Source organism: Rhamphochromis longiceps, linkage group LG16 (genome assembly GCF_057381845.1).
Source record: "Rhamphochromis longiceps isolate RC_006_pf linkage group LG16, R_longiceps_female_GT1.1, whole genome shotgun sequence".
Taxonomy (NCBI): domain Eukaryota; kingdom Metazoa; phylum Chordata; class Actinopteri; order Cichliformes; family Cichlidae; genus Rhamphochromis; species Rhamphochromis longiceps.
In genome coordinates this window covers 17,227,744-17,255,285 of record NC_140572.1, presented here as the reverse complement: position 1 = coordinate 17,255,285, position 27,542 = coordinate 17,227,744, and the positions used below count along the sequence as shown (strand labels likewise).

General features: G+C 38.9%; 3 protein-coding genes across 4 annotated transcripts; all 3 read right to left on the bottom strand.

Annotated features, from left to right (window-relative positions):
* Positions 1-244: 244 nt before the first annotated feature.
* LOC146650871 (uncharacterized) lies at positions 245-2,436 on the bottom strand. The gene is made up of 3 exons (XM_085385266.1): positions 2,268-2,436; positions 1,997-2,160; positions 245-1,662 (listed from the first exon to the last, which is right to left on the bottom strand). Exons 1-3 carry the CDS (start codon positions 2,286-2,288, stop codon positions 1,428-1,430), a joined length of 420 nt encoding a protein of 139 aa, XP_085241392.1. The 5' UTR covers positions 2,289-2,436; the 3' UTR covers positions 245-1,427.
* Positions 2,437-3,205: 769 nt separating this feature from the next.
* Positions 3,206-16,125, bottom strand: slain1a (SLAIN family member 1a). Its single transcript, XM_085385265.1, has 9 exons — positions 15,542-16,125; positions 14,051-14,187; positions 10,493-10,609; positions 8,875-8,985; positions 8,528-8,677; positions 5,911-6,246; positions 4,983-5,171; positions 4,500-4,842; positions 3,206-4,041 (listed from the first exon to the last, which is right to left on the bottom strand). Exons 1-9 carry the CDS (start codon positions 15,970-15,972, stop codon positions 3,966-3,968), a joined length of 1,890 nt encoding a protein of 629 aa, XP_085241391.1. The 5' UTR covers positions 15,973-16,125; the 3' UTR covers positions 3,206-3,965.
* Positions 16,126-17,765: 1,640 nt separating this feature from the next.
* scel (sciellin) lies at positions 17,766-26,660 on the bottom strand. Of its 2 annotated transcripts, none has more exons than XM_085385372.1 (27): positions 26,532-26,660; positions 25,164-25,195; positions 24,305-24,371; positions 24,047-24,109; positions 23,837-23,908; positions 23,718-23,750; positions 23,572-23,607; positions 23,442-23,477; positions 23,304-23,348; positions 23,144-23,215; positions 22,998-23,066; positions 22,044-22,118; positions 21,884-21,952; positions 21,740-21,796; positions 21,111-21,167; positions 20,766-20,819; positions 20,631-20,672; positions 20,449-20,517; positions 20,307-20,354; positions 20,159-20,209; positions 19,925-19,987; positions 19,768-19,821; positions 19,609-19,671; positions 19,434-19,508; positions 18,614-18,722; positions 18,281-18,383; positions 17,766-18,146 (listed from the first exon to the last, which is right to left on the bottom strand). In XM_085385372.1, exons 2-27 carry the CDS (start codon positions 25,180-25,182, stop codon positions 18,130-18,132), a joined length of 1,518 nt encoding a protein of 505 aa, XP_085241498.1. In that variant the 5' UTR covers positions 25,183-25,195; positions 26,532-26,660; the 3' UTR covers positions 17,766-18,129. The 2 variants fall into 2 exon arrangements, with proteins under 2 accessions (XP_085241498.1, XP_085241497.1); XM_085385371.1 differs by having other exon boundaries at positions 20,307-20,357; positions 26,532-26,657.
* Positions 26,661-27,542: the final 882 nt, after the last annotated feature.

Sequence of the window (27,542 nt, the reverse complement as noted above, 5' to 3'; positions counted from 1 at the left end):
AACAATGGACCTCTATGTCTTTTGTGTTTACTTGTATTTTTATATAATTGTGTTATATATATATTTTTAGAAACTAATACTATTTTGTAATAATCTTAATATATCTATATTTCTTATATGTTTATTTGTATTTTTATGTAATTGTGTTATTTCATTTTTATATCATTACCATATCTTCAATTAATCCTTATGTATTATTTCTAATTGCTCACGTGGTCTCAGTCCTTACTGCCTTTAAGCAAAATTATTAATGTAATCCTTTTACAGTCAAATTTTACATTTTGTCCTCAGATAATAATCAAATCAAATCAAATCAAATCACTTTTATTGTCACATCACATGTGCAGGTACATTGGTACAGCACATGTGAGTGAAATTCTTGTGTGCGAGCTTCACAAGCAACAGAGTTGTGCAAAATACAATAATGTAAACAAGCAAAATACAAGAATGGCTACATCTGAAACTAATAAATATATGTACAATATATAATAGTATATGCATTTCTGGATGTGTATACTAAATATTTTTCTACGTGTGTGTGTGTGTGTGTTAATTAGTTAATAAACTAACTAATAGAAGTTTAGTAAACTAAATTCTAAAAATAGATAATAGATTATTAAGCTGAGGTGAAGGCGGTATCATCATCTGTGGTGTCATCCTTTCATCCAACTCTCAGCGTGAATCAATAAATGTGTTTTATGAGTCCCTGCTCTCAGTTAGATAGTTGTCCAGCACATATTGCCACTATAAAACTATAATATTTTAATTTAATGCTTAATAACTCCCCAAACCCCATTTATGATTAATACTGAAGTCTCTATAGTCTGGCATGGGCTATTTATTTGATTTGCTGTAACACATTAGAGCTTCTTCTCTGTGGTATATGTGACAGCCAGACACTATGCATAAAAAATATGAAATATATGGATTCATACCATCATTAAAAAATCATGTCCCTTGCACTGCAGTTTAGTAATATGCATCATTCAGCCACATGTGCATATTGGCCCTTTATGGTCAGATGTTTGTTTAAATGCAGTATACATATCCACCAATAATTATCTCTCCTTAAAATGGTCCCATCAGCCATACCTTACTACAGACTTTTCCATTTACACCTGTGCTCTTTGTAGCCAACTATAACAACATATATACACAGTTGATCCACATAAACTGTCTTGACCTTTGTCGTTTGTACATCAATTAAAATAAATAAACTTTTTGAAATCAAAAGTTTATTTAGGATTCCAAAGACAGCCTTTATCCTTATTGCAAAGCTTTAATTTCTTGCACTACAAAAAGTAGCATATATCATGATTTGTTGGTTAATTGACTCTGAGTCCATTTGCTTCTTTGCAGTATCACATATGCACATGTAGAACACAAATTACAGACATAGCCACAGCTACTTGCGTTTTCACCCAGGTTTAAGTGAATCTACGACTTAGGTCGTTGATTTTACGTAGTGCGTCTCGGTTGTCGATGGTCCTGTGGACTGTGATGAGGAAGGGGAAGGCAGAGGGAAGCTCCACCCTTTGACTCAGTTTCTGGTGACCCCAGTGAAGGCAATGCAGTCTCTCAGCCAGGTCCCGTCTGCCAGCTCGTTCCAGTCCGTCTTGCAGCAGCTTGGTCTTATTTGGCTTGTCCCATGACTTCTCGTACCTGCAAATAAAGAGGGACCTCTAAAAAGTATTTCATGGAAAGAAGAGAAATTCACTGATGTATAAAAAGCCAAAAAAAAAAAAAGAACTGTATAAAAGTGACAGAGTGTCTAGAGAGCCCAAGTGACCATGATAAAACACAAATAAGTTATTTAAGTTTCTCACATGAGATTGCTGGGCATCTGCTTCAATTTCTTAAGACTACAATGATTTCAGATGACGTATAAAATTGGACTAAACACTGCTAAGATAAACAGATGTTGCCTTTTGATTTAGAAACACCAGTTTCTAAACAAAGCACATGCTACTTTCAAAAGTATACACACAGACTTTACCAGCTTTCCAGCATGGCCTTGGCCTGGACACTCTTCTCTGTAGAGCTGGCGTGGAAGCGTCCTATCTCAGTTCTGTTGAAGCCAAGCTCATATGCCAAAACTGTCCACTCAAAACCAAGCTGCCTGGAAATCTCCTGCAGCGTCTTTAGATTGATCACAGCATCCTGTAGGCAAAAAAAAATAAAAAAGAGGGGAGGGGGATTCCATTGAGAAAAACGATCTAGTATAAATGATCTGCGCAAAAGTGCAGAAGAAAGCAGATTAGACATACCTCCTGGGCTTTGTTGGGCATTATCAAAAACTCCAAAAGGTCAGCACTGTGCACTCAATATCTGTCTTCAGGTCTGGTTTAATGATTTTGCGCAAAAGATAAAAGATAAGAGATTTTAGTCACCTTTCCTGAGGTACAGTATGTTAAAGTAGGGCGTGTTTGAGTGTTACTCTGGAGATTTAAAATCAACATACTCACTTGTTAAACATTAGTCACTTTGTGACCACCTTGTGACACTAACAGCTGCCACAGTGAATCTTCCAAAACCTCAAAACCCCCTAACTGTAATGTGCTAAAACTGAATTCTACATTTATTTTTTGAGCAGTAGCTTCCATAATATCAGCGATATTAGCATTCAGATATACTTTACACTTGAAGGAATATAGGACTGAACTTGGTTTAGTATTGTATTTTTACTAGGGAAGAATACAGGAATATGGTTTCACCCTTAGACCACCATTACTCCAAATGCTTTTAAGCTGAGTCATATCTGAGTTAAAGAAGGCATAGAGTTTGAACTGCAGTAAGTAGAGCTACAACTCCCCATTCATCCATCCCTTCGCAACTTTTCGATGGCCAGGTCATGGGGGGCAGAAGTCTAAGTCCCCAGCCACCTGTTCCCAAACCAGCCAGGAGACATAATTTCCTTGGTCTGCTCAGGCATCTCGTACTAGTGGGAGATGCTCAAAACAACTGGAGGCGTTCAGACATAAAAACAAAAAGAATTGAGGCGTTTCTGTGTCCTAGAGAGCCTATAGTTATGCCTTCGTGGGCAACATGCTCCTGGTAGGGTTTCCACAGCTCATCACTGGCTGCAATCCCTTTCCCCTTTTGCAATTTACCTATTTTCCCCCTCGATTCTTTACAAACAATTTTAATGAAGAAGAATGAAAAAACGTTTTGAAATGCTTTTATTCACTTTAAAAATTCACTTCCTCTTTAATTTCTTGCCATCCATTAAAAGCATGAGGGCTCCTTGTGCAATATCACTGCAGCAGTTACGCTTATCAAAGAACATTTCGGAATTGAATGTAAACATTAAATAAAAAGAAACTAAACAAAAGATAAAGTGTGTACAAGGTCATTAATGGATCTAATACTGAATGTGTTAATCAGAATTCTGATCCAAAGTGCTGCAAGGTCCAGCCAATAAGTATAACTAACATAAATTACATTACTTCTTCTTCTTTTTCACTTTTTTTTTTTACAGGCACGGGAAGTAACAAAATTCCAACTTCAGGTTCAACTTCATATCTGACACCACAGCCTGAAAAAAATAGTACTTCCGAAACTAATCATATGAAATCATTAAAAGCATGTACAAAAGCATGGGATATATTTTTCTAAGCTTTCGGTTGGAGAGAGACGTTTATTCTGCTCAATGCAAGAATTAACAACGACAAACCAAGAAACACATATCAGAGAGGATCTGTTTCACATTTAACAGCTGATTATCAGAGTATTGCCTGGTTGTTTCATGGTGTGTCAAGTCAAGGTTAAGATCCAGCCTGCTGGACCTGCACGCTCAACAGTCCTCACTTTGTCCTTCAGCAAGGAGTAGTGCTTATATTCATGATATCTGTCACTCTCACAGGTCGCAGCCCAAGTCTAGAGACCTGCTGAAAGAGACATTTTAAATCAGCTGGTGCCTACACAGCGATACCCTGTGCACCTCTCAAATTTCAGCTTATTTGGGTTCAGTAGCAGCCATCTTTCCAGCTGCCGTCCCTCAGGGCACTCAGAGCAGCCAGGCTCTTTGGAGGAGTAAGCAAACTGCAGACAGAAAAAAACCCAATATTATATAAGCATATAAGTTAATCAAAGATAAATAAAAAGATCCATCATCCCACAAAGAATCTTGTCTGTTTCTTTTAAAAGTTTCAGGAATCAGACCTGTGAATCCAGTGTGGTAGGTGAGAATTCTACCATTGAACCACCGATGCCACACCTAAAGATTGCTACATTACCACTCACCCACATGCTGAAAACACTAATAGTCTGACCAGGTTTGTCATCATATACTTCAATTGATTAACCAATTCATGGCTCAGAAAATTATTTTTTTACTGTCATCAGAGGATGAATTTTACCACCTCTGGTGATCCCCTGAGATAACCTTCTCATCAGGTCTAAATTTGAAGTTATCAAGTGCCTTTTTGCACATGCTCGTCAGTACTCATGTTGTTGTAGTTCTCCTTTAAACCCAAAGGAGTTAGCATATGTGTGCTTACCTGCGCGTGGGTTGGGTGATTTTACTGGGACGTGGAACGCCACTTGTTCCTATGAAGGAGGCTGGCCGAGGGAGGGAACTGCGGGGGACAGCTGACTGGTTGGTGCTGGTGGGTTTGAGGGCCTGTGGCAGCAAACTAATGCTGCTGCTGGGTTTGAGGGGTTGAGGCAGCGCGGCACTGCTGGAGATGGAGTTCAGACTGGCAGAGGTGGACAGAGAGGTGGAGGTGGGTCCCTGCTGGACTGTGGGGCTTACGTAGGCTGTCGCTTTTAGAGTGTGTCGCGCTGTTGTAGGGAAACTCCCGACACTCTGGACTCGCTGACTGAGCTGGCCTGGGGAAGGAACTGAAGGAATATTGTGAAGCAAAAGTGTCACTGCAATCCCTAGATTTTTAGTTGTCATCATTAGGCTGAGCGTTAACAGTTTATAAAAGTGATTTTTTCCTTTCTTTGATCATTCGCACACATAAAAACAGGCGTCTTACTGGAGGATTGAAGTCGTGCAAGCCCACTCGATGAGTCAAAGCTCTGGCTGTTCCGGAGGGATGGCATCGTTGGCAAAGAGGAGGGACCGTGGGAGGGTGGGTTGACAGGGGAAGCCAGGCATGGAATGCTGGGGACACTAGGCATGCTGGGAGCTCGGATCAGGTTGGGCATGCTTCTTCGCAGCTTGTCTATGCAACAACATCAACAAAGCTGATCAGGTATTGCAGGTGCCCAGTTAGCATTTTTTTTTTTTTGGCTTTTCAAAGTTTTAGGATTTTTTAGGGGACATTTTGGTGAATATGAAAGTAAGCGCTTTTAGCAAATATTTAATACATAGCATTTTCTCCTGTAGAAACACATCTTAGTTTTACACTTTAAATTTAAGCAGAATGACACGTCATATCCATTAATGAATGAATCTTTTCTTGTGGTCCACTCAAAATGTTGCACTATTCTTTTATCTATACTGACTTAATTGAACTTAGGACTTTAAAGAGGGGGAAAGTCTAATACTTGCTCCTTAAAGTAACAGCAGTATCAGTCTTAGACAGTCATGCAGTTATCTCTATAGACTGATATCTGCATATAAAGACACGCAATCTGTAGAGAAGGGACAACTGTGCTTTAATAGCTTTCTGTTTGCATTCCTCTTTTAGTCTAATTACATCTGAGCGGGCCTTGGTTGCATGCAGATAAACAGTGTGTGAAGAGCAAAATGATTGCATTTGCTGAAATGCAATCTTGAAACACTTAGCTATCACCTGATTAACATTTATCAGATTTTAAAATCTCTTCAGCATTTATAAAGATTGACATGCTGATAGAACAAGAAGTGTGGTCTACTGGAAGTCCAAAGATACTGACTGATCACTGAGTTTTTAACAGTCCTCTATCAGACATGTTCCCAGATCAGATCAGGTCACTCACCTGTGCTATTTGTGTATGCTGTTTGTGTCTCTGTGATCAGGCTAGAGGGTCCAGAGTACTGGGAGTGTCCACTGAGTGAAAACTGATGGGTGGTTGAGCTGCGTCTGCAGTCTCTGAAACTGGAGAAGGTGTGAGAGTGGGGCAGGCTGCCCCGCTGCATAGAGCCTGTGCGGAACAGTCGAGGCTGGGGAGGTGGGAGCTGGTCGTAACCCTCGTCCTCCTCGTCCTCCTCCTCGAGATCCATCTGACTGCGCCTGAGGGTGTGCAAGGAGAAGCTGGAGCTGCAACGGCTGGCCGTGGCTGTGGCTGAGGTAGAGGCGTAGTCTTGTCGGAGGCCTACAGGGGCGACAAATCAATGCATTTGTCCGAGGAAAGCACGAACCCTACGTGGTATAGGACACATTTCCTTCTGGAGGCGCCCCTCATTCATTATTCACTTACTGAATCGGCAGACCAGACTGATATAGAGAAGTTTATTCTGAAATGTCCTGCATAATTTAATAGCACACAAGCGCATCAAGATATCACTTCCTTTCAACTTCGTAAAGGTCAAACATTTATGTTAGTGTCAGCCATTTATTGGCAATGTTGCACAGTAATCTTTTCCAGTCTCTCCACAAGGCAGTGCATTACTGTTTACAACCAGAGTGGCTGTCAAACAAACACAAAAATCTCAGTCCACGAGGGCCGGTGTCCCTGTAGGTTTTAGATCTCACCCTGGGTCAACACACCAGAATCACATGATTAGCTCATTACAAGGCCTCTGGAGAACTTCAAGACATGATGAGAAGGTAATTTATCCATTTAAATCAGCTGTAATGGATCAAGGACACATCTAAAACCTGCAGGGACACCGGCCCTCGTGGACTGGGATTGGGGGCCCCTGCTGTAGTGTATATATAGAAGTGTTCACGCATTAGTGTTTAAAGCAATGTCAAACAATTTTCATGCCTTACAACAAATTTGTGGGTGGCTGCAGGTACGTAGAGAAGAACTTCAGTGTGACAGTTGGTGTCTGATTAAGGACTGTTTATGCTGAGGCAAGAGTGATTTGCAGCTCCATGCCATCTATCACTGTACCTGCTGGTGTCCAATCAACACCGAAAGACTTGATTCATACGTCTCAGATATTCTCTTATGTTTGGATGACATGAACTCCAACTGTGTTTTCAATCTCATAAAAGGACAGCATTGGCACATACTGCTTTGGCAAAGGGTCAGTTAATCAGTTTCCTATGAGCAGTGTTTCTACATGTTTCAAAATGTCACACTTTTCCACAATCAAGTTTTCAGATTTCTCGGCAGACTTTTCAGACCATGTCTGCCATCTAGATGCAAATAATAAATGTTTATTTTGTAAACAAACTGCCTTACTTAATATTTAATATTTTAGAAGAGAAGAAGGGTTATAAAAATATAGAGCATTATGTGGATGAAGCAATGTGTTAAATATTAAATTCTATGTTGTGACACTGACTGGATATTCTGACTGCAGTTTGATATAATGGCTGCATTGTAAAATTATTATGGGTAATTGTATATAAAAAACTATATTTTTAGATAGGTGCAGATATATAATCATGGATCACAGCATGAATATGTATATATTCATGTAGAAAGAGACTGTGTTTAGATATGTATATGTATTTATAGCTAGTGCATATGTAAATATTAGGCTATATAATCAGGAACACAAATATATGATAAATTAAATAGGGGGAAAGGAAGTGAACAGGAAATGGTAGATATTTGGGGGATTTCAGTCAATGGGGTTTCATCACAATAATATAATACTTGTCTTTTATTTTGTTCTTGTGTGAGTTTCTTTCAGTTATTAACATTTGATACTTAAATGTTCAAAATAAAGATTTCATTCATCCATATATTCTGACTGCATTCTATATATGTGCGGTTAGTTCATACCAATCATTTAACCCAAAATTCAAACAAGTTAAATGCACAGTATTTTACTCAAGTTGACCAAGTTACCTTCCTTTCCTCCATCACTAAGTAACTTATATGATGGTTATTATGATGTGACTGTGATGTTTTGTTCAGGGATCTTCCAGTTTCACACAGTTTCAGGCACTTGTGCAGAGCTGTTTTCCAGTCCTGTGATGCACAGGCGTCGAGGCAGCTCTGCGTAGGAGTGCGCTATGCGTCGGGTGTCGTACTTCTTGCCTTCCTTTTCTCGACTGTAGCCCACGCTTTCTAACACATTGGTAAACATTTTGGCTGCGATGGCTCCCTGCTTCAAATGCCTCGAAAAACATTCTGCTTATATCATTTTTATTAGCAGAGATGAGAAGAAATTAAGAGGAGCAGTCTAGAAACATTAACAGTTTCCTAGATTTTGCTTTTCTAATTCATTCAATTATTTGCTGTAACAGTTCTACAAAGCCTAGCAAAGTGCCTCTGCAAGCAGCTGCTGTCCTTTGCGTAAGCCATAATTCAAACCACCGACCACATTTCTATGTCGGAATATAAAGTGGACAAAACACACACAATCTGACAATACCATTGCAACCCATCACGACCTCTATCTGTAGCAGCGTTTCCTCAAATTTCTCCTATTTTCCCTCACATTTTGTATGAAACATCTAAACAGTCCACTCACTCTCCTCCTGAAGTCGTGCCATGACCTCCACATCTGTCATGTCCTGCAGTTTGTAGCTCATGGAGATCGAGTCATCTTCCAGCTCTGACACACCCACCTCGCTGTCCAGGGAAGACTGAGGGGTAATCGCCGCGTGCCGACGGCCCACGTCTAAAAAAAACAAAACAAAAACAAAAACATGCACGTCAACATCCCAACATTCACTTTCAAAGCATTTCTCTGACCACGTCTCTGAGTTGTGAAATTTATGTGTACATAACTGTCGCAGATGGATGGTAACTCACACCTGATGAAACTGTAGAAATTAATGACACGGCAGAGGAGACGTGTTGCGGGTGATTTCTTACTGTGGAGAGTGGAGTTTGACAGGAAGGTGGGTGTTCTGTCAGCGAGGCTGCAGCTGGCCCTGAGAGGGAGACTCGGCTGGAGATAGGACTGACCAGATGACGGCAACGGAGCTTCAAAGGAGAAAATCACAGCTCGAGAGAGAAGAAATTCAATCACTGATGACTAGCCTAACCTGCACTCTCTGCTGTTTGTGTTAATATAGAACACAGATGAACGAGCTGAAGGAGCTGTCTTCTGGTGGAGTCTGAAAGTGCTTGCCTCCATCTGTTTGAGGGTATGACCTTATAATCTCCTCCCTGCAGTTTGGTGTAATCTGATTGTAAACTCCAAGGAGCAGGTTGTTTAAGAATCTGGGTTATGTAGCGAGTTCCAAAAGCATTTTGGAAGCAACAGATGCTTTTGGCTCGATGTTGTTATTACTTTTGGATGAGACAACAACTATGAGGTCAGCAGAAACGGTTTTAATACGAGCAATGACGATTATTGCGCCCTAAAGGCTAAAAGGCTTTGAATGTTGCCAATGCAAAATTTTAGCTTTTGCATTATGTGAATTTTTTCCTGTCATTTGCTTTGTTTTGTGATGTTGTTAGATTTTGTTTTCAAGGGGTTAGAGACGCAGGTTTGAGTTACCTTGCAAAAGTTGCCCAATTTAAAGAGAAACGAGATTAAACATTACCGTCAAGGTGTCACTATGTTAGCATGCTTCAATTAATTCTAATTAACTAATTAATTAAGTTACAATGACTCTTTAAAAAAGAAAACTGTTTTTTTAATGTTTCATTATCGCCCACTCGCACTAGAGTAAAACCTGGATGGCAACATCCAATTACCTGGTGATTGCACTGATAATTTTTGCTTTCAACCAATGGATTGGCCCTAGATGCATAGAGCATGCAACTCCCTCAACTTCTGAGCAACCAGAGGAATGTCAACTGCAAAGGTCTGGTGGGAGGCAACCTGTCTCAGACTGCCATCCTGTGTGCAAGGTGTCACTTTGCAATAGAGGACTTGTTTCCGCTGGCTGTGTTCTGGTTAAATTCAACTAATTGCAGTCGTGGTCCTCGTCTCCATTTCAAAAACAATGAGCTCATGTTCAAGTTTATTGTACACTTTGATCGTGCCACAGTCTCCAAAGACTGTTTCATCTAGTATGACTGTACCATTGTTGAAATCACTTCCAAGCATCTTTATTTATAAGGGCCAAATCACAGTCACCTCGAGGCACTTTATATTGTAAGTTAAATACCCAGTGGACTGGCTATGTATGTGTGTGAATGTGCAAACCCATTAGGATTCATCTTTGTCTGTAGAAGATCATCAAATCAAACAGTTTTTGAGAGATTTCAGTTTGGGCCAAATCGGGGAACCAATCAACAAACTTTCATTTCCATCCACAGGCCAACTCTGACAGCATGCTTACAAATGAGATAATAAGAAACGTAATAATCCCCCACCCCCCCAAAAAATAATGGCTCTTTTAAATAGTGAAACTTACCATTTAACAAATTAGTTTGTTTAGTGATTTCAGTTTGTAGGTACATACTGACCCACTAAGCCTACCAGATGTAAGAGTGTCTGTTTTGTGGTTAGCAGGAATCAGATGTGTATTGGTGTTACCTGAGGACTCGGTTAGTGCAGCAGGTTTAGTGTAAGGCAGGATGGGGCAGCTGAGGGTGGAGAGCCCCTCTATGCAGCTGTACGGACGAACGGAGGACACTCCTCGCCACCGCTTTGCTAGAGACAGGATTGCAGGGAAGGGCATGTTAGTCTGATTGCTTTAGCATGTAGCACAAACATACAGTACATGGGTTATATATTTTAAGACACTCTGGCCAAATGTTAATCTGCTTCTAGCAGATCAGTACTGACCTTGCAAATGTCTGAGCTCGGACAGAAGAGGCTCATACAGTAAGACGAGGTTTAGCTTACCACTGCGGCTTATTGGGCTAAACCGCAGTTATCTTTTGGCTAGGTCTCAGGATAAGCAGGGATTGTGCATGTAGGCTACAACCCATTCCCAAAATCAGAATTAGATTTACTATGAACTAGTTTTTTTGGTGTACACGGTTTATTTATAGTCCTTAAATGTGATTTTCATTACTTTATTCATTTTATGGTTCAACACTACAATAACAGGGATAGCACAGTAGGTAGAGTGGTGGCCCCATGATCGGAAGGTCGGGGGTTCGACTCCACTGAACGGCTACCCTGAGGTACCCCGAGGTACCCCTGAGCAAGGTACCGTCCCTACACACTGCTCCCCGGGCGCTGCATTGGTGGCTGCCCACTGCTTCACTGGGTGAATGGGTTAAATGCAGAGGAGCTATTTCCCTATGGGGACTAACACACACACTTTACACTTAACATGCACTTTATTAACGGCAACTAAGAGCATTTGGGTTTGGGTTACCAGATTGTTTGCTGTCATATCTATTAATTTCTGATAAATAGCCATTAAAGCAATTAGTTGCAATATAAAAAACCCTAGCTACAGGGTACACTTTTAGAGGATGATACTATTATTCTTGTTAATTAATGCCAACTAGCAGTGAGTAAATTCAGCTTGGTTACATAACGTGCATTCAGTGTGTCTGATTGGTAGTCTGAGAGGGTTACACCTGACAAAGTGGAGCGTTCGGCACTCCTGACACAAATAAGCTCAAACTCCACTGGATGAAACTAGCTTTCACAGCCAGTTGCACCAACAATGGCTGCTGGCTCTCAAATACAAGGATGTATTCATGACCCCGAGGAGGAGAGCCAGCCTTCCCCGAATACAGCTTTAAAGGAAGAAGAGAACCGTCAACGGCACAAACACACACCAAAAAACATCAACACAGACACTAACAAATATGCATTATCAGGTCACAGTGTGGAGACCACCCACAATTAATATGAAAATATTCCATCACAGGAAATTCTTTCGGATATTAAAGTCAAAGCACGCAGGTGAGCAGCATATAGAGCTTTGAAAGTACAAGTCTCTTGCACAGGCTCTTGGTGCAGGGAGTGCTGAGCGAATCTGACTCGACAACCCATTTAATGTAAGCATGTTTCTATGGTAACCATATCCCCATGCATGAAAGCAGAAACTATAAAGCACCAGATCTGAAACTGGGCCCAGCAGCAAATATATATTTAATAGCACGCAAGTATATGAGCCGTAATGATTTTGGATTTAGGTTAGCTCGTACATATGTCCCATTATCATTTCTGAAACCTCAATAAACCCCTTGCCCCACTTAGTGGAAACATGCTTAGAGAAAAGGATATTATAGCATGCAAAGACTTTGCTTTGGTCTGCCACGAGTAAAGGTTATGCAGCTGTTAGTAAAACAAAAACTGTGAGGATAATGACAGAGACCGTGTTAAAATGAAAGCAATGGTGGATAAAATGCACCGTCATTGTCAGCAGTAATATTGTTGGTAACTAAGTTGGGTTTCAACCATCTAATCCTTAAACAACTTTTGTTTCAATGACTTTGCTAAAACAGTATTAACATATACATTTAGCACAAAAACTAAGGAAATTTGAGTTTGGTCGACTATTTCTTTGTTGTAACAATGCTTCTTGACGATAACTGTTGGAAAGTCTGTTTATTTCCCCTTAAATGCTGCCATATTTGCAAGAAAAATGCATTTGTGTGTTGAGCAGCACAGCTGAGTATGTAGGTTGCGCCTGTGAAAAGCTGGTGACCAGCATGTGAGGAGGAGGTGGAAGGCTATTGTGGCCGTGTATGTTTCCTATACATGCTACAAAGGCCCCTGTTTGTTAAATGAATACATTGTTAAGCTGTCAGTATGTCTTGTTTCTTCAGACTTCAATCATCCAATCCAATAAACAACACGAAACAAGAGTCAAAAGCAGAATGAGCTGTTTGCTGTTGGCAGAGAAGATCTGGCAGGTTTTCATAGATTTGGCAAAAACTCAGAATCAGTATGAAGCTGCAGTGATTCAATCAGGCCGGCCGCAAACTGCAGACATACCTGTGATACTAGTTCGTCATTCAAGAAAGTGACAACAGCTGTACGACATATATGTAAGTGACAGAGTTAAAATCAGCATGTGTTTTATGGGAATGTTTTTTCCCAGAAGAAGCTATGGAGAAAGAAAATTTAAGGCTGTGAGATGTAGTCATCTTACTTTGAACAGCCATAAAGCATATAGACCAGCACAGGCCAAAACTGAAAGGCTGTTAATGTGCTCATGGGCATATTGTTATTAATATACATGCTTTTAATATAAGATCAATAGTCTATGTTTTAATATCATAGTTACTGTCACTACGGAAACGCCATTTGATTCAAAGACTAAGTAGCTACAATAATAACAGATTTATCGATTCTAGATAATCACAATAATCAAACTGTTATGATCATATAACAGATAAAGGAAAAGATAAAATCAGATCAAGACTGGATCGTCCATTATGAAATCTCATACAGCACAATATTTGTAATACCGTAGTTTCATGCTTAATTCTCATAATGCTGTATGTGAAAACTATGAGTGGATTGAGTTATGAGTTACTCATGAAAATAGGTAATTAGGTGACATATAAGTCTCGCAAAATGTATATCAAATATGTTTTTTTAATAATTTATTTTGCAGGCTACACTTTATACTTTATTTTTATTTATAACCTGTATTTAAATTTAAAATGTAAAAATTCCATCACTTAAAATATACTTTTTTCATAAAATCCAGTAAAATCAGGCTGTTATTAGAGGTTCAGATGGTGCAATGATGATAACTTAATGAAAGCTTTATAATTATTTCTGCATTATTTTGCAGTGAACACAGGGTTTAGCCTTTCATGAACACACATCAAGCTCTTCCAAGGTGATCTTTCTTTAATTCATGTATAAATATCTTCATCTTTAGTGGATCTTAAGTACAGCCTGAGATGTGTACACGTGAGTCCTCTGCTACTCCAAAAATAACCACTCACTGAGAACACAGGGTGAAGTAAAACTCACAACTTTAAAGAGAGAGCGAGTGAAATGTTGGAGCCGGTGAGCTCTGTGCAGTGAAAACCTCCCACGGTTCACACGCTGCAGAAGAAATTCTGCTGCACATGGAAACATTTTGTGTGAAGTGTTTTTCAGCTTATGATCACATTTCAGCAGCCAGCGAGGCGGATGTGGCCACACCTGGGGCTAAGTACACTGTACCTTGGTCCAGTCTGTGACAGAGGGTCATTTTAGCGAGCTCCACCTCAGGCCCCGGGTGGTCCAGTACCTGCCTGCACCACTGGAGAGGGCTGAGGAAACTGTGGCCATGCAGCTTAGCTTTGGGACTCACATACAGCCTGGAAAATGCAGCAAAAAAACTGTTAGATCTTGTCACCTTTACAGGCAGCCCATGTTCTTTTTTTTACACACAAAACACAGATGATAAATTAACTCGGGGCTGCTGTGTATTTGCAGTGCAATCAAAAAATAGTTGCTAGAGAGCAAAGAAAATAAATAGCAGCTCAAGATCTCAAAGAGTGTGTTTTACAGCCCCAACATTTCTCAGCTGCTATTACCCAGTGAAATAAAACCACTGTGGCTGTGTGATTTTTATACAATCCAAATGCCAACCAAATGCCCTAAAAGCTTCTACAACATGGGAAGAATCTCTGGGACCCAGACTTGGAACTGAAACGGAAAATGGACGGACCAAATGCATAGACTTGCAAATGGCAATGTTATCTTTTCTGTTGTGAAATTTAGTCAATGATCAATTAGATGGAATTTATTTTTATGTAGTACATGAAATTATCAACCTATTTATCAGCAAATCTCTTCTTCTTCTTCTTTCTTTACGGATCGCCACAGCACATCTTCTGCCTCCATCTCACCTCATCCTCTACCATGAGTGAAAATAATTTAATTGACCTTTATCGTCAGCCAGAAAAGAAATTAAATAAATCCCAAGAAATTGCACGTTTGTCACTGTGTGTGTGCCTGTAAATCCTAGTATACTAGGTTCCCGGCCTGAAGCTAAATATCTAAGGAAAAGAAAACTTGCCAGACAGAACTGGGCTTTTTTCCCCTCCAGCAACTAGGCCACAGCATTACACTGACTTGGGGGTGGAAGGGTAATTGTGTTAAATGTAGTAAAGCTATACCAGCACAGCGGCTGAACTGTATCTCATCAGCACTGCATTCAGCTGTGTGCTACATTTTCCACATCGTCACACCAGATACATAAAGCTGGAAACGGTTCAGCAGTCAGATACCTTAGTCTACAGCCTGTGCTTCAAAGTAGTTCAGCCTATGGCTGAACACAACACACAAAGCCGAGCTGTTTGATCAGAGGCTGAAGGGGGGTCATTGTTTCTAATTTCATCCAGCGCTGCCTACTCTGAATAGATACCTATGCTGCACGCACAGTGCATGCTGGGATGCCCAAAGCTTGTGTCAGATCTGGTTTTTATTGTTTTGCTCCTCGTGTAAGAGTCACTCTATTTGCCAGAGTCTGTAAGTCTGTTCCACCAAAACAGATGCAATCAATACATACGATACATGACATACACTGCCTCAAAATGATGGCTGGTTCACTGTCATGTGGCCCATGAAGCATGTATTAGGGTCAGACCAACAGAGGGGGAAACTGACTTTCACTGTAAATTCAAACAAGGCATGTAATGAACTGGTAGACATAAACAGAGCAGTTACCAGCTATCAGGCTCTAAGACGGGGAGCACGACGTTGAGGTCCAAAATCTCAACCTCATCCAAAACAGTCGTGTCTCCAGCGGCGCCGCTGTCCTCCACAGCGGCATTAGGAGACGCCGAGCTCGGCTGAAAATAGGCGAAAGGTTCCTCCGCTGAGCCTCGAGGTGCGGGGACACTTGAAACGTCATATTTAGCAGAGAAGCTGTCGCTCGCGCACGCCGTACCCCCGTGCAGACACGACAACGAGGTCTGAAGATGAGGGCCGATGGAGCAATTGTTTACAGCGTTCGCTCGAGTCCGCAATTGTTCGTTTTGCTTCTCCAATTTTCGCACCAGTTCCTGCAGCTTGAGCACCTCGAGCTCCGCGCTGGTAATTTTATTGTTGCCATTGACGTCTGCCATCATCTGGGGGTTCAACACCTCTGCTTCCATTTGGTAAAAAACACATTGAGATGGGCGGAAAAATAAAGCACGGCCTGCCTGCAGAGGGTCCTCTTCTATTCAGAGAGGGTGTCCAGATTCCCCCCTTTAAGCTGCTACACACACTCTCACAGATACACACTGATGATGCTGCTGCTGCTGGGATGACTGCACAGGCTCCATCTGATTGGTCAGCAGCTTGGAGTTCAACTCCCATCGCACCACTGCTGAGGAAGTATTTATTATAGGCACACACAGAGCGGATAACCTGGATGTTATTCTCAAGCTACACTTTCGGTCTTGCACACAAACAAAAAAAAAAAAAACTAAAAAACGACCCCCCCCCCAAAAAAACAAACAAACAAACAAACAACAACAACAACAACAACAAACAAACAATATAAGTAGCCCAGTACAACTGTGGGGGGCATTTAAAAAAATACTCATTTATTTTTTTAAAAAATAACAAAAAAGTAGCTACAGCAATGGCAACCACTTCAATACAGGTACATTTAAGCATGCAGACATGGTCAAGACAACCTGCTGAAGTTGCAACATAGCATGAGATTGGAAAGGAAAGGAGATTTAAGTGACTTTGAATTTGGCGTGGTTGTTGGTGTCAGACAGCCTAGTCTCAGTATTAGAGAAACTGCGGATCTACAGGGATTTTCCCACACAACAATCTCTAGTGTTTACAGAAAATGGTGGAAGTGAGCAAAACGTGTGTGGGTCAAAAAGCCTTGTTGATGTCAGAGGGTCAGAGGAACATAACCGGATTGCTTTGAGCTGATAAGAAGGCAGTCACTGAAACAAACAATCGTTACACCCAAAGTATGCAGAAGAGCATCTCTGAATATACAACGTGATGAACCTAAAGGGTGCACACACTCACCAAAAATGCACCATAGTGATTTGAAAAATGTTGCCTGGTTTGATGAGTCTCAGGGTTTTTTTGTATTCAGATGGCGGAGTCAGAAATTGTAACGAATGCGCAACGTGTCAGACCAGCAGCAGAAGACCACACCAGGTGTCACTCGTTAAGCTCAGCCTACAGTTTGCATGGATCACCAAAAGTGGACATCCCTTTATGACTACAGTGTATCCATACTCTGATGGCTGCTTCTAGCAGGATAACGTGCCATGTCACAAATCATCTCAAACTGCTTTTTTGTGACATGACCACAAGTTCAGTGTACTCAAATGACCTCCAGAGTCACCAGTTCTCATCCACTGAAGTACTAACAGGAGATTGTCATTATATGCAACTTATAAATCTGCAGCAACTGTCTGAAGCTGTCATTACAATGTTCGGCCTCTTTAGAAGTTCAAATTTAGCATAATTTAGTCCTTATTATGGGCTATGTCACTAAAATAAAATATGATATAGTTTCTTGAATACAAATTAGTTGGGCTAATTGATTTGCATGGCAAAGCTAGAAGCATATCTCATGCAGAAAAGATGTTGAAGACTAAAATATGTATCGAATATACAGTGGATATATAAAATCGATGTAATGTTTCTTTTTTAATAACGTAAACCCAAAATCTTCAATAAAAAGTCTTAATAAAATATGAAAGCATAATATTTTTGCACATAAGTGAAGACCGTAACCCAAATCAAGTTCCTGAACCCACTAAATTAACCAAACAGTGCAGAAGACATGAGATGATTTTATGATAATATATTGTATAATTATCCTAAAATTGTCAAATATATCAAGTTCCATTAACTGTAAATTATGACTTTAATGGGTAGATTACATTTCACTGGTATATAATTAAGGAAGAAAATGAACACAAACGTCTTAAAAGAAGTAGAATATTTTAATTTTATTAGATAAAGACACTTTATAGCTTTTATTGCACAAAGAAAAAGCCCCCGGCCCTCAATATTGCAATGTATCGTTTTAGAATGAAGTTTCCCTACAAAATGCAAGCCAAAGACAATAAGAGCTGATATGGTGCATAGAGGTAGATACAGAAACACCAATATCAAGGCAACACAGCTACTAAATAGTTTATTATATACTGCATTCATGTTATTAAAATGTAACTGTCATTTCACAAAACACCCACATAAAGATTTGTCAGCTCATTGTAATGCTAGTCCATGAGATCCCACGACACCCAAAGCTGATAATCAATAATCCATTAAGTATATTTGGAGCATCAGCGTTGCCATTTTTCTGTGGGGGAAGGATGTACAATTTGAACTAAGACCTTTTGAAATTAAAACAAATAGAGTAATACATACGGTACAAATATTTAGTCACTGGAGCTTTACATCCAGGAAAATGAAGAAATCCTAATAATTACTTACCTTTGGTGACCTCAAAGCAGTTCGAACAGTGAACCATACGCTTGTAAATCCACAAGCTGTCCCCAGCCTTTAGATTACCCAAAGTAATGTTACACACCTCACACTGCCAAAACACAAATGCTCACATGAGGAAACAGAATCCTGAGACAACAATGGCTCTATACATCAAAAATATTCTGTGAGGTCTTAATAATTAGGAGTTCATGAGTCACTGGTAATTTCAAAACAATACTAAGACTTTACTTTGGTAAAGTCTTGACATAGTTGTTTTTCAACCACTGCTTGTTGTTGACCAAAGAAAGGAAAGCCCCATCTTAAAATTATTTTACTCACTTTAAAGCAGGAAGCATGGCATTTCATATTTATGTCATCCAGGACCATCTTGGCATCACCAGTGAAGGGCTTACGGCAGACTGTGCACAGATCTTTCTCTAGCACTGTCCTGTGTGGGACAAAAATTTATCAAGTGTTTATATTAGAGTAAAAGAAAAGTGACTGTATATATGTGTTCTTGATTTAATTCTATTAATTTTGTTTCGGTTTTATTTATATAACACCAAATCACAGCAACAGTCGCCTCAATGCACTTTATATTTTAAGGTAAACCATACAATAATACAGAGAAAACCCCAACCCCAGTCAGACACCACCTATGAGCAACCCTTTTAACAGGAAGAAAACTCTGGCAGAGCCAAACTCAGGGAGGAAGACAGGATAAATATCAAGTTTACCTTCTTAACTTTCAGCAAACTATAACAGCAACAATTGGATGGACTGGTGCAAAAACAATTACAGCAGAAATAAATGGTCCCCTAGTTCTACCTCAATTTTTTTTGATTGCCTTGAATGCTGAGCAATGCCCCCTACAGCTAGTTAGGTTTTTAAACAAACACGTGATCTTTAGGTTTACTTTAGGTGTATTTGCTAAAAAGCAATTATTAACATGCTGACATGCTGTATTAAGGTGGTTAATGTGACAGATGCTTAAAATCTGCATATCAGTACATTAGCATGCCGATATTCATGCTTTGCTCAAAGCAACACTGTATCCAAGTACAGCTTCACTGAGCTTCTAGATGACAGTCAGTCTGCACACTTATTTCCACACAAATGTTTTCAGTGTCTAAAAAGGCTATTGCTGCCCGATTCCTACCTTTCAGGAGGTGCATATGCACTCTTCACGGAAGACTTTGAGTAGGTTGGCTCTGACAGAATGTCATCTGACCTGCTGAGAGAGTTAATGAAAGAGTGTTGTTTTACTAACTCGTACAGTGTTTGTGTGCCAGTGATAAGTTTTGGATTCGTTTGTTCAAAAAATAATTTAATACCTGCGGCTGCTGTATGATGTAGAAGAGTAGATGGAGGGACTTGTGATACTGGTGTACTCATAACTGTAAAAAGATAACATGGCCCAGAGATTGCATGTGGAGTTTAGAATATGTTTAGCGCATACTGTTTATAATGTCTTTGTTTGCTTTGCTTCATACCTGGAGTCTGGTCTGGAGTAAGTATAAGTGTTGCGGTTGCTGCTATAGTCATCACTGAGTATGAAAAAAGGGAACAAATCAGGAATAATAGAAAGAGTATAACCACGCTGCACTATATTTTTATAACAAAAGGTTGAGAGACAGTGATAGTAATTACCTGGTAGTTATGGTATAGGAGGTGGTGCGAGTGGAGGGTATATCACTGGAGTATGAACTGTAGCTATAAAGAGGCAATGGATTTAGTTTGATAAGAAAGAGCTGGATGTAGAAAATATTGTTATGATTAAATAAATTAGAGTTTGATGAGGTATAAAGAAACAGAAATTCTAAAGGAGAATAATAATAATTTGAATAAGTAAATGGGTAATCCAGGAGTGCTCTGTTAGTTTACCTGGAGAGGCTGCGGGTAGAAGATGTTGACACTGGAGAGGGACTTTCTCCTCTAAATGACAAGATAAACAAAAAAGGTCAATTTGACAAAACTACACACAAACTACACAATTTTTTTGTCATTTTTGTCATTCATTTCTACTGCTTACCCTCTGCTGCTCTCCACAGTGACAATCTCTGTCTTTTTGACGCTTGAGCTGCTAAAATGGCAAAATGTGAGGTTTCATCCACCACAATGGTGAAATAGTTGTTTTGTTTTTTAATGACTAAATGTTCGCTGAGATGTCTCACCTGACTGGGGAAGAGGAATCAGATCTGATGGAAGTAGGCAGCAGGGTGTCATACAGCTGATCCTCAGCTCTGCAGTGACAGAAATGTAAATTTAGTGATTATACTGTATGTGCAGTTCTTATTTTTTTTAAATTCTGTTTTCTTTTGTACAACAGTTGAGGTTTATACAAGGTTTATCTTACTTAAAGGAAGTCTTTGTGGGGGTTTTAGCTTTAAAAACATCACTGAAAAAGTAAAAAGAACACCAAACATTTTACTGTACTGTTTGTGTATTTATATCGGTGCCACTGTTTGTGTATTGTGCTGTAGTAACTTACTCATCATAGCTGCTTTTCACTGTCACAGTCTTAGTAGTGGACACGATTGATTTGCTGTGACGAAGCCAATATCAGGTATTACATAATGATCAGTAACGTATGATTATAGTGTCAAATTAAACAGCATCAATTTACTTACTTTAAATGATCTCAATACACCATTTATAAGAACATACCTAATATATAACATATAAGGTATACTGTGACGTGCATTGTGTGCTTTTCAGCAACTCTACTTTCGACATCATTAAATTCAATAACAATTGCAACAATTTATTAGATTTTTATTACAGCGTGTATAAAGGCTAAATGGGAGGACTCATAATGAAAGAGTGTATGCATTACCTATCATCAGCCTTGACTGAACCTGGAATGAGTGTATCATAGAGTTGGTCTTTAGCACTACAACAGACAAAAGTAAGATACATTGTTAGTCGTTTTTTAATCACATTTTGCTGCGTCGAGCTTGGAAGCTCCCTAAACTTTATGGTGCTAATAAATATTTGTTTAAATCTCTGGCATATTACAGAGTTTAATAATAGTTATTTACATGGAGTCATGACGTCAGCAAACTTAGTCATGTCAGGAATATTTAGATTCCTGAACATTTACTCCAAACTGCATGCAAAAAACACTAATCATATTCACTCACACTGCTCTGTCAGATGTGTTGTGTATATATGTGTATATATGTGTATATACTATTTATTTTCAAATGGTTTATTGATCAGCTATGTTTTGTTAAACACTAAAGGAGACTAATACTGTGGTACAACTACATTGTGGTAGCTCAATGTTTTGGACAAAAGTACATCTCATGGCACAGTGCAATATCAGATAGTAGAATAACAAATGAAATTTATTGCTATATAAAAAATGACTTTTATCTGACTAATTTGAATATGTCATCTTAACAGTATGCACCCCCCCCCCCCCCCCCCCCCCCCGCGCGCGCGCGCTAGGATGGTACTCACTTTGTGTCAGTGCTGCTTTTCACTGTCACAGTCTTAGTTGTGGAGATAGTTGTTTTGCTGCATAGAGAAAAATGTGTCTTACTGAGAATGTAATTACTGAAAGCCTGGTGCCATGACCAATATAATCTAAGTTCTGGGCTTCACCTCTCTGTGGGTGACAGATCATCCTGGATGGATGAGGGGAGGTGCGTGTCGTAAACTTTGTCCTCCGTACTGCACAGAACAATAAAAATATAAATAAATCTGAAATTGCAGGTGACACATGGGTTATAATACTACACTAACTGAATAATCTGTGTCTTACTCTTTGGTGAGGGTAACAGTTGTCTCCGTCACTTTGGGTGTCGTTAAGGTAGGTGAGTAGGGTTGGTATTCTTGCCTGTTTGGAAAGATGGGGAAAAACTCAGCCTCTCATGTAGCATGATGTGCTTATATGTGGCCTCTTTAAGAAACTCTAAATATACATCTAAGTGCTGCAATTTCTAAGATGCTTTTAAAATACTGGGTTAGCTTGTAAAGCAAAAGCTGTTGTGACTTATTATATCTGAAGGCTCAGCCTTACTGGCCTATGACTTCTAAGTGAAAGTAGCAATAAGTCAGTATGAAAATATTCAGTGTTCAGTATACTACTAAATCTTAGTTTTAGCTATACACATACACAGTGAAATTGTATATTCTATGAAAAACTAATTACACCTTTCATATTTTCATTAAATTTAAGAGGGTAAGTTGCAGTTAGGAACCGATAATCAAATACACTTAATTGATCACCCAACCTGACTGACATGATGTTGCAGGAGACTCGTGACTGATAAAATCATTCGAAAATGTATTACTTCAAGTTTTTGCTGCTAAAGGTTGTTCTACAAGCTAATGAATCCGTGTGGGTACTTAGTGTTTTACAGGATTGCAAAGAGTCCTGTCAAGAGTTTCCTTCTCACAGGACTGGTGTATAAGTTCTGGCAAGTACAGTCTGATATTACTATTTCACAGGGTCATTATGATTGATTTCATTCCATAAAAACAATTGTTAAATGTTGTACTTGGTTTCAGTGGAGCTCTTTTTTAACGAATTGATGTATAACTGGGTAGTCTAACCTGTAATGATTAAAACTGATGTTGGTCATGTTACTAAATATACTTGTTAGTTGCTCGACTTCAGATTCAACAGCCTGATGAGTGACGATGATGCTGTTTCTCATACTGAAGTAAATAATTAAAATATTGCATCTACTATAAATCACTACATTATTTTTACCCTTTGCTGGAAGTCCTGACCCGGTCAGAGAATGTCCCAGAGCTGATTGGAGTTTTAGTCACAGGAGACCTATAAAGGCAAATAAATGTCAATAATATGATACGGATTGCATGTGTAATAATGTAACTTGATGCAGTGTTCCCTACTTGACGCTTTGGGTGGTGGTAGTAGTGGTCTCAGTAGTTGATCCATCCTTGGTGACTGTGGTTGTTTTGGTGCTGAAAAAAGAGAGACGTGAAACCCATTTACTTAACGTGTCATTGTAATGTGTTAACTTGCTGGTGTGTTCATGCATTCCTTGTGTACCTTGTCTTTGGATACTCTGTCACAGTAGTCTTGGTTGTGGTGGTGCTGCAGGGACATGGAAATACAAGATTACACATTATATTAATTTCTCCTCTGTTGATTATTGCATTAGATGCAATGGACTGGAGCTTTACGTACACAGTGGGTGAATCTGCCTTCACAGATGAATATGTACTGTAACAAAGAGGCAGATCATTCAGGTGATTTCCTATTCAAAAATTCCAGAAAGAGTCAATTTTGGGCTATGAGTGGTTTTACAAAAATGTACCTTTTAGTGTAGGAGGTCTTAGTGGAAGAAAGAGTGCTGCAAAACAGAAAAAAACTCTTACTTAATCTCATGCCTTGAAGTGCACAAATTAATAATAACACAACTGTAACAAAACTGTGACTGTAAAAGAAGAAAACTGTACTAACTTGGTCTTCAGGTCATTCTGCTTTCCACCGAACCTTCAGTGAGAGAAATGACTCATTATTGTTCCTGCCATTTATATGGCTTTTATTTAAATATATCACAGGTGTCACACAAATGGTACCTCTTGCTGAGCTCTTGCACAGATGTAGCTGTGTTGCTTGGTTTGGTGGCTGTTTCTTCTTCAGGCTCTAAACTGTGAGAAATGCATAAAAATTTACAGGATGCAAAAGAATAAGAGACTCTTTTCTTAACTTGAAACCAGTCATCACAGAACATATTAGTGTTCCTTCATTTGTCTGCAAATTAAGGTGAATTTAAATGTTTGTTTTACCTCGCAAGAGTTTCATTGGATTTGTATTGACCTAGAACACTTCTGGCGAAGTTTGGATCTTGGCTGTAGGAGAAAAAAAACTATTTACACAGAGATGACTCAATGCTGTGACTCGCAAGAGGAATGTGAGAAGGCCTTTTTTAAGGTTGAAAGAAATCTGAGCTTTGACCCAAAAGTCACACCCAACAATTCTGCCATTCTCTAAATGCATGTGTGCGTAAGCATCTGTGTTTTAACTTTTATCCTTGTTGTACTTACTCAACAGGTTCTTCCTCATCATCTGGTTTTCTGATCCAGCTGTTGTCTTTTAGAAGAGAAGTCTTGCCTGGTAATACAGGACAGAAAAAATTACACATTTATCATTCATTTACTTAATTAAGTAACACACTGTTTTTAAGGACTTAAAAGTTAATACCTGTTTAACAGAACATAATAGAGCCAATTAAAAACTAATTAGCACACTGCTCCTGAAAATTAAATGAGGAAGGTATTTATAAAGTTTTATAATCAATGAATACTCTTTTTTTGCATCTCAGGTCTTGTCTTTACTGCTGCACACTGCAACAACTGCACATTGCTGTATTCGAGCTGTGGTTTCTCTCACTGTGATGCACTTAAAAATTAAATTAAAATATAGCATGTATGGGGCGAACATAAGTACTGGGCTTGTGCATTTGTAAGTATTTTAAGTCTTAGATGAAATAAACTACTCTGTTTTTAAAATTGATTGGTTCATTATTTGTAATTCGAATTTCTGTATCATTTATATCACTATTAATATACAAAAATATGTATCTTTATATATTTATAATATGCAATATATCCTTCAGTCTATTTTACTGTTTTTCCCCCATTGTTTTTATTTTGACAAATTCTTTTTAGTTTACATACTCATTTTGACTACAAGCAATAATCTAACCTATTTCAGTGAGTGTAATAACAAAGGGAAACAATTTCATGCATGTTTTAAATATATTAAGTATATTATTAACATAATTAATAGGCAGCAGAGTCATATAACTACTGGAACCTTTCAGTCTTGCATCTGCTATTTTAAAAATCCGCATTACTTAGAATTTGATTTGTAAATTTTATTCTTTGATATTTCTCAACTTACCAGTTTTGTAAGCGCTCATTTTGAAATTTTACCTGTAAGTGTGAAACAACAAGAACATTGATGAGAAAACAGGGAAAAAATGGAGCACAGCTCATTAGCCACTGGGTGGCACGCTAGGCTAAAACCTTTTATGTGCCGTTGGTGTCTTTATGCTGCATAATGAAGTGAACAAGTAATCACTGCTTTCTGCCATCTGTATACTTGTGTCATGAGCATACACATGCCCTTCATGGACAGACTGGATTTATGAGCTTGCCTTGTTGGGTTTGACACTGCATCTGTAGTAAATCAAAAGTTCTGTTTAACCCCAGACTCAGGAAATATTAAGCTTAAACTGGTTAGTCTTGATTTGTACCCACATGTAAGACACACCCACCCACAACACACCTTCTCCAAACACGCCTTTGTCATCAAAACAGAGACCTTTTGCTGAGAAAGGCGTGACAGGCCACAGTCGATCGATGATAAAGCTTGCGCCCTTTCATTTCACCCTCCAGCACGAACATACATCATAAACCTCAAGGTAGACTTACAACCCCAACAGAAGTTATAACTGTAAATGGCATATTTGTCTGTTCATGAGTCCAATTAGTTTTTTTTTTGTCATTGTTATGTGTTTCTGGATATTTAATTATCGGACAAAAACAACAACAACAACAATCTTCTAGTTTCTAAAAGATAATTTAAATGTTTTCAGATAAGATATCATAAAACAGATCAAATCTCTCATCCAGTGGTTTATCGGATCTGAACTGTTGTGAGAAAAAACATTAAAGGCAGAATATGCTCAAAAAACGTTTATGCCCAAAATGCTGACTTTAAGTAATTTGATTACATGTAAAGTTTCCATGTAATTTTGTTACATAAGTACAATTTAAAATGTTACATTTAATGGAATCTGATCAAATGAATTTCACTTGATTTTATACATTCTGTTTTTACCAAGCATATTCTCCTTGATTATGATTCATGTTTTGAATAAAAAAAACTTTTGATTTTATCACTTTCATCACGTTTCACTTGAAATAATTTCTTCATCTTTATTTAGGGTGATTGTTTTTGAGTGCACAACTGCAAATCAGTCCGTTCTGACTCCTCTTTTTATCTGTAAGGCACCATTATTTCCTCAAAAGAAATGCAATCTGACATAAACACTACAACGATATCATTACATAACCCGACATACAGTGTGTTCTCTGATTTATTTTCCTTTACGCCTCAATGCAAAACACCATCTCAAAAAACTCGTCTCATATACAATCTCAATTTATCGAGTATATTTTTAATACCTCTGAAGTATCATTGCACACAGTTTCAGCTAAAATAAAAAACTGATAAAACATTCACACACAGAGAAAGAGTACATACCTCCACAGAAACCTCTTTGACTTGATGGAAAACTCTCACTTCCAGCTCGGCGCTCAACACCTGTCTGTCACGCTACACAATCACACCCTTGTCATTCCTTTTGCTTTAAACCTTAAGGGAGTGGAGATTCAAGGCCACCCACGGGCGTGGCTTTACGGAAGAATCAGAGAATAGGTTTTCTCTCTCTGTCGCTCTCATTCTACATGTTTCTATCTCTGTCATCAGTGTTTCCTAATTGCTTGTTTTTCGAGAACATGGAACTGGGTGGAGTGCTGAAAGACCTGCAGCTCAACTTGAGTGATGAGGAAGCAAACCTCCAACGTGGGTGTGGGATTCTCTCTGTCCTAATCCTACTACAGGCTTGAACTTGCATAAATATATTTTTAACACTAGAAAGTAATCTTGTGGCTTTTTTATGCTCATTGTGGTATAATGTAAATTGAAGATAGAAATATAAAGCATGCGCACACACTTCACTCACTTCATTAGGTACACTTCTAACCAAATTAATCCAGTATGGTAGTTCTGCTATAAATTCCACCTATTAAGAATCCTCTATATTTTTGCTGATGTTGTCAGTAAGATGATAATTCTATTGGGGTCATGAGACTGAGAGTGTACTCAGTTGCCTGTGATTTTAAATGTAAATGCTGCCTGTGGTGGTGTTTTTATTGCATTCAGTTTTGCAGATAGACTAAATGAAGTGGCTTGTGTGTGTATTTGAATATTTTTGGAGGCGTTTTAGCATTTAGTACGACAGTTAAGAGTAAAGCTTGGAGAAAGACAGCACCAAATGGCATGGTGCAGATTCAAACCAGAGCCTTTGCAATAGCCCGACAGCTGAATGAAGGGAGCTCAACCAGAACCCTGTGTTTTTAATGTTGAATGTAGATTTCTGAAGGAGTTGCCAAAGGTACCAGTTATACCAACTTAACATGCAAAACAGGGATGTTAAACTTGTTTTACACTTGTTTTACACCCCTGCGCTAACTTAATATAATGAAAGACGTG